The sequence below is a fragment of the Arachis hypogaea genome, chromosome 18 (assembly GCF_003086295.3).
Source record: "Arachis hypogaea cultivar Tifrunner chromosome 18, arahy.Tifrunner.gnm2.J5K5, whole genome shotgun sequence".
Classification (NCBI taxonomy): Eukaryota; Viridiplantae; Streptophyta; class Magnoliopsida; order Fabales; family Fabaceae; genus Arachis; species Arachis hypogaea.
The window spans coordinates 22,832,040-22,843,585 of NC_092053.1; the positions used below are offsets into that span (position 1 = coordinate 22,832,040).

Genomic DNA, 11,546 nt, shown 5'->3' on the forward strand with positions numbered 1-11,546 from the left:
ATTGATTTTTTTATCTTTTATTTTCTCTCGTTCATTTAAATTGAAAAAATATTTTATAGTAGTGACTAATTTATTATCTATTTTTGCACCATAAATATTATCTAAGAATTGATATTTGATTAATGATAAATATATTTTTTTGAAAACATGTATTTAATTTTTTTGTTTTATTTTTATTTTTATAATTTTATATTTTTATTTAATTATGACCGGGTCAACCGGGTAAATTAGTGACCCACCGGTTAAACCAGTAACCCAGTGACCCAGTCATATGATCGGGTCAATTACCGGTTCGGTTCTGATAACTATGAAACAACAACTAAGGAGGGAATTTTAGTGACTTGAAAGATTGATACTTTAGTTTTTAAATTTAAAAAATTGATCAAGTTGAATTGCCGTTGAATCTCACGTTTGAACTCCAAATTCAGAAGCTCTTCAACAACAGTGATAGTAACTGACTGAATCTGAACAAGAGCAGTCGCCTTCCAAGTTCCAACCATTCCACCAAAACGTCACCGTTTTGAACTCATCAATGGTGAAGGGGCTCCACGGCCAGAACCTCCCTGCTGATGTGACACAGGTCGTTGATCAGCTGGAGCGCCATTGCTTGGCTCCTGATGGATCTCTCATCTCCAAGCCCCTTTACAACGATCTCCAACTCGTATCTCTCTCTCTCTCTCTCTAAAAACACTCACATTTTTTGACCCATTTTGACGAATGTTTGACTTTGGTATTGACTCGCTGAATGGATTTGCAGGCCAGAGAGGAAATGTGTAGGGAAAGACTGCGTTACTTGGAAGCCATGGTAAAGTGTTTTCTATAGAATGAATTAGGGTTTCAGTTCTATTTTCTATGATATTTGTATCTATAAAGTGATTAAAAAAAATAGCAATAGTATGAAGCCGTTATAATATATTCATTTTTCTTTTCTGTTTTTTGAAATTCTGGTGGTGGTTGAATGACATAGTGGCATGACCTATTCAATCTGATTCATTTAAAGGTTATTAATTGTGCTATGTTGCTCCTGTGCTTGATTTTTCGCAAACAATTCTGGCTATTGAGATTTTTTCTAAAACCAATTTTGACTTGGGTCTAAATGTTTGGATGGTGTGATCCACAAACTCTTGGAAGGGTTGTCTTGTCTCTTTTTCCACAAGAGATGGTCATAATCATGAGAAAAGTTAGCATGAGAGGATGCATTGGGGTTTACTGATATGTGGTTCTGATACCGTGTGTTGGTTACACTTTCAGGCAATATATTCTGAGGCCATTGCTATGGTGGAAGAGTATCAGCAAGCCATTTCAATGTCTAGCCTTGGTGGACTTCGAGATACTGGCGGTCTTTATCCTCAGCTTGGGTTAAGGAACTCCCCTCAGGTTGAGTTATTATCCTGGAAAGCTAGTTTAATTTCGAAACAACTATTAGAATTGTAACTCTGTCAATTTTGGTCCTGTAATATTTACATTATGTATACGGAGAGAACGGTTGCACTCTACCAAATTGTTCCTTATGGGAATCGTTTGTTACATGAATTGTCTCCTTCCTTATCATAACTTAAATGATAGGCTACAGGGGTTGATATTTGAACATCAGTATAATTAAGATACTGTGATTTTAATTTAGGTATTATGAAATTGATAACAAAAGATACTATTGAGTTCTTCATGAAATTACCTAGCTCTATTCTAAGAGGTTCTTTCACAAGTAAATGAGGAAATAGGTGCTATAAAGTCTAAGCTCTCAATATAATTAAACAGAAGATGGGGGATTTTGGAACAACTGGTAGCTATTTATCCCTTATCCCATTTGCAATGGCACATTTATGTAAGATTGAAAATCACTCTTGAATTTATTAGAGGTGGAAGGTGTCTTCAGGCGTTAGTTAAGTTACCAATGTTCTTTGTTGGAAATTGGAATGTAGAGTTACAATAAACTATTGTATTAATAGACACTACCCACTTATATTTTAAATGTGTGTAAAAGTAACAAATGTGGAATTAGTTAAGATGGTGAGTGGCTTACACTCTAATCAAGAGGTATTGTGTAACCAAAAAAATTCTTTCCTATAGATTATATAAAATGAAGGGTATTTTAGGAAAAGTCATGCATGAAGTCTCTCCCATATCCCCATTATATATAATAGATATAATAGATATACCACCTCTTCGGGAGCTTCATTTGGTAGTCTTTTACTTGATTCAGTTTGTTTAGCAAATAAAGCCTGAGTCTAATATTTTGAATTTTTGTAAATGAGATGTGGGTCTATCTTCTGCTTATTGATACTATTCATTATTGTTAGCAGAGGAATTAGCTTAAATAATGTGTTTCTTGTGGATTAATATTTGCTTGGCAATGGTAAAGATGTGCTTCTTTGGTAGTTGGCTTTAATAGTCCTAAGAATATATCTTTGAACCTTAACATTACAAGTATGCTTCATTTTAGTCTTTGAAATTTCAAAATTAACTATTTGGTACTGAAGTTATATTTCATCGATCATTTTAGTCCTTGGCCAGTATATGATTAGTCAACAGTCATATTTTGCTGAGGTGTCACATCAAAGGACATGTCAGCATGTCACATAGCTTTCCATGTAGTGTTGATTGATGATGTGGTGTATGCCACACCATTGGTCAACATTACATGATATGTTAACTTGTTACTCAAACAAAATTGTGATGGTTGACCAAACAGGGATTGAAATGACTTGCGGAATGTTAGAGATTCAATAATTGATTTATTTAAAGTACTAAAATAAAGAGTGCCCATTTTCAGAGACCAAATTGAACCTTGACTTTTTTAGCTCTTATAGAAACATTTGTATATTTTTCTGTCATGTTATGATAGAATATGTTTCATTGACTTAACAAAAAAGTTACATATCCATCTGTATCAGGTTTATGAGACTTTGGAGCATCAATTGGTTGTGGCTGAAGCAGCCCAAAGGTTGAGGCTACCTCTTATCTCCAAAGATGGAGAAGTCCATACTGAGGATATTGAAAAATTGAGTGTAATGTCTCGAAGCTCCCTTGACAGTACCAACACCAGCACCACGAACAACTCAAGCACAACTTTGATTAATTATGCTACTCCAAACAGTTCAGTTACTGGGATTAATTCTTCCGTATCTGCTATGGATTCAGTGGAAGCTGCAGTTGGTGGTGTACCTAATCGTTTTCTTGGTATTACACCTGCTTATTTGCGGCAAACTCAACATCAACAAACACCATTATCTGTGGTATGCTATTTAGCAAAATATGAAAATCAGCTTCTAAGCAAGGACTTTCTATGATAGGTTATATTTTGATGTGATTCACTTGGTTATGTTTTCCTTATTGACATATGAAACACACTTTCTAGGATATGACAGAATATCACATGTCACTCTCACGTGAGATAGAGGCCCACTTGAAACTGAAATGTGATAAATTGTCCAATGCCTTTGTTTTAGATGACAATGGTAAGTTTGACCAGCATATTACTGATCTTATATAGGGATTTGAGGTTAATTGATAATTTTTTTTTTTGTGGTTTGGCATGTGATTTTTTTGCCAGCTGATTTCCTTTTCTCTTCACTCAGATTCTTCATCATCAGGAATTCAAAGTTCAAGTTCTCGGCTTCCAGAAAGGTCTGATCTCATGAAATTACCTTAATTCTTTTAGTAGTTGGCAAGCTGTATTGATTTTTACCCAAAGAACATTTTTATGGAATAAAGCAATTTTGTTATATATTGGACCTACAAGTATATCTAAACCCTTGTTTGAATCATATGTCATCAGAGTTAGGACATGCTAGGTTTTTTTATAGGCAGTCGACCTCGACATTATACAATGGCCCGCAAAGTCATGTCTGGATACTTGTTAAAGAAGTTGTACGAAGTTAGATATCAATCACGTTTTATGTAATGATTGTATTGTGTTAATGAAATTATCAATACTCAATATTTGTTTTACTTCTGTTGGTCTGAGTAACAGGTATCAATCTTATGCAAGTCTTGGTTTCTCTAGCACTACAAATATAGAGGATTTTTATTCCCTTTAAAAATATTCTGTTTCATTTAGGTTTCTAGGTGATCACAGCTATATTTGCCATTACTTATGTCTTATGCTAACCAGAAACATTCAAGCTTTGAATGAAATTTCTAATATAAAGTGAGTAACATAGCATTAATATGTTGATTGCATGATTCAGTATATGTAAGTTCCATACTGTACATATCCATGATTATGACTTCATGCTCTTCATATCACTTCTTTTTCCAGGGTCAAGCTGTTGATTGAGGAGATTGAAAGAGAAGAAGCTGCACTGCGAGATGATCTATATTCTGCAGATAGGAAATTTGCTGAATATTATAATGTACACACATGCATTTATTACAACCACCATCTTTCTTGCAGACAGATGCATTTTCCATAGCTCTACTGAATCTGTGTGCACACACGCATTATAGAGGGAGGGAGGGAGAGTGAATGAGTGTTTAAGATTTGCTTTTTGGCAGAATGCTCATGATGATTACATATTGAAAAAAATTGTTAGGGCCAAGTAGGAAAAAAGGGGAGGATGTGGGTTTCAACTGACATGAGCCCATTGATTTATCACTCAGTTTGAGCGGAAAGTTAGTTAGTAGTTGGGGTTGAATTGAAGGAAGTTCATTAGGTGGAGAGGGATTATGTCTGGTGAATAGGCGTGTTTTGGGGGAGGAGAAATTCTCAAGTTTTCTTAGAGTTGTACACTATACAGTGGATTTTCTTTCATTTCTCTACCGTACTAATTGGATACCAGTTCTAACAACCTTATTCTCTATCAGGTCTTAGAGCAGATACTTGGAGTGCTTATCAAACTTGTTAAGGATTTGAAGTTGGATCATCAGCATAAACATGTGAGTGACTATAATATGATAAAATCCATGATTTGATAGTTAAGGCTGTATCTTGATTTTTCCCAATGTGACAATGTATTTGTAGGATGAGCTGCAGAAGACGTGGCTCTGTAAAAGATGTGAGACCATGAGTGCAAAATTGAGGTTTGTTTTTTGAAATACGCCCTTTATGATGTCATGATTATCCAATATCAATTTGCTTTGAGGGTTTGGTTTGAAATGATAAGATGATAATAGAAAATCACAGAAGTGAGTCATTTGGTAAAAAGACAAGTTGCAACTCTATTTTCTTGGTAGGGGTCATTTGAAATTCAGCTTTTCCTAGTCTTCATCTGTAAAATTTCCTTATTCGGTCTCTTTTTAAAATTCCATGATTGGCTATTCACCACATTATTTCTTTGATGACTTCTCCAACATTCTTTTTGGTGCTTCCCCTGCTGTGACTATTCTGGTAGCCTCTTGTCCACCCTGTGCTCCCATCACCGCACCTTGCTGTTCTGCAACTATTCATTGTGTTTCCACTAGTGTCCACCATGAATGGCTCTTTTCATTGTGTTTTTCCTGGATGATGACCCTGTGATCGCCGTCATCTACACAGCCAAACCAGGTGGTTGCATTTTGTGCCGGTCACCATTGTGCCTCAATGTGCCTTGAACCTTCTTCTTCTGTGCTGTTCAACCGCAACAGAATTTGTGCATGTTGTTGAACAAGAGTTATGAATGGATGAAAAAAAATAATGGGAATGCTAAGGAGCTAACACTTTTAGTGGTTCAAATATAAGACAAAATAAATAAATAATGGTCACCTAACATTTCTCAAAAATTAATGTTACCTAAATATTGTACATGAACAGATATTTCGAAACATCAAAAGTTAAAAATGACATAAATTGCAATTGACAGAATAGCTGGTTTGCCTTGTATTCCATATTATTTTTTGGTTCAATTACTTTGAAGGTCTTTATAATTTCAGCCAATTTTGAAATAGGTTATTGTATTTTAAAGTTTATAATCAAATCTCTATTTTCCTTAAATTTTTCAATTAAATACCTATAGATAAATATTTATATCATGTTTTTATATTACAAACATTTCTGAACCAGGTCCCTCTAGTTTAAAAAGTATTGTCATCAAGACCCAATACTGTAAAAAATTTCGCAGAGTGCAGGTATACGACTATTTTTAATCTAAAAGTACTTGATGAAAAACATTTGTACAGTATACGGGCTTGATTAGAAATGTTTAATTGATACCCGTCTAACTGAAAATTAAGTGAACTGGAGAGGTTTTCCAGAGTAAATTAAACTTTATTTTTTTTATTATTGGTAGAAAGTTGTTTGTTTAATAAAAGATATATTTGCCATTGCATATCAGGGTTCTGGAACATATTCTCCTGCTTGAAACTTATACAAAGGACTCTATACCCGCGCTTCATAAGATAAGGTACAACTGATGACATCTGTAAGTTCATAAGCAGTTCTTGATATAGTATTAATCAACTATCTTTTATCCATTTTTTATCTCAGGAAATATCTTGTTGAGGCAACTGAAGAAGCATCGATTGCATATAATAAAGCAGTATGTTCCTACTCCCTATGTCTCCAGTTCCATGGTTGAAAAATTTGGAAATTAAACACCTAGCTTGTGGTCTCATTTTAATTATACCTTTTAAATGGTTTCGGAATGTGATTGCAGCTAAATGGTAGTCATATAGTATTATTATGTTCATGACTCTTATGGATTGTCTTTTCCTCCATTGTTGTGGTTGTTCATCATATTTGTGTTGGTTGGTATTCTGGCAATTGTACCAGGTAACTCGCTTGCGTGAATACCAAGGTGTTGATCCTCACTTTGACAACATTGCAAGGCAGTATCATGACATCGTAAAGGTGATTTATTTTGCTGAAAATTTATGATATTTTATATTTACATTTTTTAGATATATATACATATATATCAACCTCACAAAATTTGGGACAGCAATAAGAAATTGTAGGAGAAATATACATCTGTTGAACAAAATTGAAACTCTGAGAAAGCAGGAGCTAAAATTCATATCAATACTCCTTAGCGATGATCTTGTTTAAATTGTCTGATTGGTGGTGTGCAGAAATTGGAGAATATGCAATGGACAATCCACCAAGTTGAAATGGATCTGAAACGTTTACCAGATAACACCACCAGTTAGGAGTTTTTATTCATTTGGCCTCTTAACAGTGGTTGGTTTGATTTCTGTAAATGGTAAAAAGTGTATATTGTTTGGTTATATGACTCTGCAGTGATTGTTACTTGTCACCGATGATTTAGAATGATGTCTTACATCTTCTCAAGATTTTGTGCAATTTTCAAGTTGTGTGCTTTAAACATTTCCCAGGAATGATTCTCAATTTTTGTAGAAAGGGGAAACATAACTTTTGTACTTTAATATTGAGATTATATTAATCCATTACCTCAAATTAAATAGATTGCAAAACATTTTTGTAAATGTTCTTTACTGGTACTTTTACTAGCAGTTTCCCGAAGTCTTTAGACATGCTAAAACCTTAAAAGATTAATCTTTGTTACAACGAAATTGAAGCCCGTTAAACATTTTGCTGCTTTTAGTTGTTTACCAGCTAGTTATGTTATATACTTCATGTATGTCATAATGCCGATGGCAACTAAAACTTCAGAAAGATAAAAACATGATTGTTAGGAGAATGAACATATACACAATATTGTCATTGGACATTGGTTACACAGTTATAAATAGGTAAGATTTGAAGAAATAAGGGTTGGAATCTCGTATTAGAAAACACTCTCGTACACTCGTATTCTTAGCGAATTTCTGAATCTGTTAAGAGTTTTTTTTTTTTTTGTAGGGTTCTTTCCATGTATTTTAAATTTCCTTTAAAATTCTTGTCATATTTATCTTTCCTGCAAATTTATCTTTTCAGCAAATTTATTTTTTCAGTTTTCTTCTAAGATTCAATATTTTGTATTTGATTTTAAAAGTTTTTCGATCTTATCGAAGGCAGATTAATACTTTATTTAAATTTAATGTTATTCATTTCAATTCCATTCATTTTACTTTCTGGACTATATCCGGTAAAACTTAGATTTAACCACTACAACCAAGAATCTCGGAATTGAATTATTTGCAAACAACAATCTTGGAATAAATTCAAAATCAGGAGATATCTCCGTAAGCAAAACAAACGCAAACTAGCGAGGCCGTTACTCAACATCACTGTGCCAATCATCTATAAAAAAGGGACAACCACTAACTAAGGGACAAGAGATTGTAGGGGTGGAAACAGGTCAGGTCAGGCCAGGCTTTACTCTTAACAGGCCTGGCCTGTCATGTAATTAATTGGCTTGAGTCTGACCTGCAGCCTACTATAGGCACTTTATAAAGTATTAGGTCTAGCCTATTGTTCAGCTTGACCTGGTTTAAAACCTGTTAAAAGGCTTGATATTTTTTTTTACAAAAATAAAAATATTATTTAAAATAAAAATCATTTTTTAACAAAAATATTTATATGTAATATGTCATATTTAATATTTATAAGAATTTTTAATCTTTTAAAGTATTTAAAATATACAAAAATATCTATTCTATTATATAAAAATCAGATTTCTACACTTAATAATGGAACTGACGTGGCATGTTTCTGAGAGTGTTTCTCGATTTATTTCTTTTAACGCATTAAATACAAGTTATTAGTCATTAATTAATTTGATTAATTTATTAGTCATTAAAATAATAAATTTATGAATAAAATAGGCAATTGAGATATTTTCAGGACCGCCTTACTAAGCAAGGCGGGGCAGGCCAGCCCCCAGATGGCGGGCTTTTGGCAAGACAGGGCGGGCTTTTCTGTTTGTCACCCTAATGGGGACATGGACATAAGTACCTGCCCCATAGAACATATTAAATATACGCAAATATAAAATTATTAATTTATCATAATTTATATATACATAAATTCATTTCTTGAATTTAGTAACCCTAATTTCTGCCTCTAATTCAAATTCTTTCTTTTTCTTTCAGATTCATTCTCAGTCTCGATCCTCTCTCTCTAACTCACTTTCTCTGCCTCTCAAGTCCGTCACTACGTCGCTCAGTATCGTTCCAAAAAATTATGTTATGTTATTATGTTGAAATATATTTTTATGTTTTCTCCTTTTGAAATGTTATTTTTCATAACGAATATGTTATAAATTGTGTTGAATTATATTGAATCGATTATTTTATGATTATTATATTATGTATTTTTGTGTTAATTTTTTTCAAAAATTTTCAAAGAATATTCGTAGATACTCGAGGAGATCTGCGTTCCCTAAAGAGTAATTAAACAAGAACTTGCAATGACAGAGAAGGAACGGATCATTTTTTTTAAATAAGAGTGAGGGATGGAAAGTGGGCTTCTCACGTTTCCCTAAGTACTCATTACCATATCTAACTAGCAACGAGATCCAATCTGAGCCGATTTAAGAGAGGATGCGTGGACTTCATCTACGTTGGGCATTTAAGGTAATGAACCTAAGTCGGATTTGGGATCCTAACAATGGATTTTAGTTGATCTTGCTTGCATTGAGGTCTTACTAGGCCCAAATATATCTTAGATTAATATTTTAAGTCATTGTTATAGCAAATACTATACTAAATATTTTAAAAAATTAACTATCTCTTTTTTAGTTTTAAATATTATTTTCTAATATAATGAAAAAGTGAAAATAACAATAATTACTCACATAATTAAAATAGATAATCTTAATATATATATGACATTATATATATGAAGGATTATTATATATATATATATATTTTTTTTCTTTTCTGTAATGACTATTTATATAATTTATTCAACAATTTTTTCATCTTAATATTTAATAAATTTAATATATAAAATATTATTTAACATACCAAACAAGTAATTTAACTCATTATCTAGGACAATAAGTATAATAGTGCAAATACTTATTTATTTATTAGTAGTGAAAAATATGTAAATAATATAAATTGATATTTTTTTAGTATAAAAGCAATAATAAAGATTATGAATTAAGTTAATTACATAATTAAAAAATTATGAAGAATTTCTTAAGTAATAATAAAAAATAAGATCACTATTTTCACATATTACAAAGTTTATGAAAAAAATTTTGGATAATAAATCAATCCTCAATAGATTATACATTAATTATATCAAAAAAATAAATAATTAATACACTAGATATTATTATTTACGTACTAATATAATATAATATATATTATTGATTATTAAATTTATAATTAATTTTTAATTCAATTTTTGGTAATTAAAATTTAAATAATTGAAATTATTAAATGCTCAATATTTTGTATCGAACCAATTTATTTTTTTATTGAAATTAAAAAAATGAGTTAATCAATTCTAAATTTAAATTTAAATTTGAGTAAGAAAATAAAAAAAATATTTTAAATTTTATCTCACTAACCAAAATTAATTTCAAGATAAGAAATTATTTTGTACATTATATATATATATTATAAAATAGTATGGTCATTTGTTATTTTTTCATGGTAAATATTGTCAAATAAAATAGTGTAAAAAATTAGAAAAAATGTATTTACAAGTTTAGAAAATATTAATTTATTTTTTAATAGAATAAATTATATATTGAATAATAAAAGTTGTTATTGGTTTCTCTTTGCACTAACTAATATTCAACGATGGTGTTTCGGTACACTATGTTACCAAGAAATATTAATCGATCAATCTAATAACTTTTGTAATGACATAAGTTTATGAATTTGAAAATTTAGAAATCATTTCATAAAATATGAAGTTTTAACAAGTAACAATGCTGATCATATTGTTTTGACTTCAAGAATGAATATGATACCAACAAATAAAACTGTCCCAAGTAAATTTCAACAAAACAAAAGTCCATAAATATTGTCATTAATGGAAAATTAATCTATTTTAAAGACAAATACAATTTTTTTCTACGGATTTCCTAACTTGGCAAGTCGATGACTAATCCACCACATATTAATGCTCTATTTATTAAGGGTCTGTCGCTAACTAATGGATTGTTATACACACAAGGCGAGATTCGAACTCTAAATACTTGCTTAAACGGATAAATGAGATGACCATTCACACCCAATCCAAATTGATTAAAACAAATATTAATTATTTTTAATATTTTTAAGTTGTAAAATATTTATAATAATAATAATAATTATAGATATTTTTTATTTAAATTTTAATAAAAATTTTTTATATAATTTTATGTATTATCCCGTGCAAGATACGGGAACATATACTAATTTATAATAAAATATAATAAATTTAAAATATCTCATAATTTTGTTAATAATAAAAAATTATTTATATATTTAATTATATTTTAACAGGCCTGACAGGTCAATAAGACTAATTATTGAGTCTGTGTTTGGTCTATTAACATATTAAGGCTTTTAAAAGAGCCTAAATTTGTGCCTCTTTTATAACAGATCAGACTAAATACAAGCCAGATTACAGACTCCTGGCAGATCGCCTGTTTTTTTTCCACCCCTAAGAGATTGAAAGCACAGAAAAGCAAGAATAGAAAAAAGTTCACTTTTAAGTTTTTACCTTTATATTTTCAAAAACTCTACTGACTTAATCGTCCGAGTGTTTTGTGCATGTCCTCCCT

At 31.1% G+C, this 11,546-nt stretch overlaps 1 protein-coding gene across 1 annotated transcript; it reads left to right on the forward strand.

Annotated features, from left to right (window-relative positions):
- The first annotated feature begins 300 nt into the window (after window positions 1-300).
- Window positions 301-7,352, forward strand: LOC112772518 (AUGMIN subunit 4). The gene is made up of 13 exons (XM_025817487.3): window positions 301-661; window positions 758-805; window positions 1,252-1,377; window positions 2,895-3,236; window positions 3,359-3,458; window positions 3,579-3,627; window positions 4,262-4,355; window positions 4,807-4,878; window positions 4,964-5,022; window positions 6,252-6,320; window positions 6,404-6,455; window positions 6,689-6,766; window positions 6,988-7,352. The coding sequence occupies exons 1-13, from the start codon at window positions 533-535 to the stop codon at window positions 7,063-7,065; spliced, it is 1,296 nt and encodes a 431-aa protein (XP_025673272.1). The 5' UTR covers window positions 301-532; the 3' UTR covers window positions 7,066-7,352.
- Window positions 7,353-11,546: the final 4,194 nt, after the last annotated feature.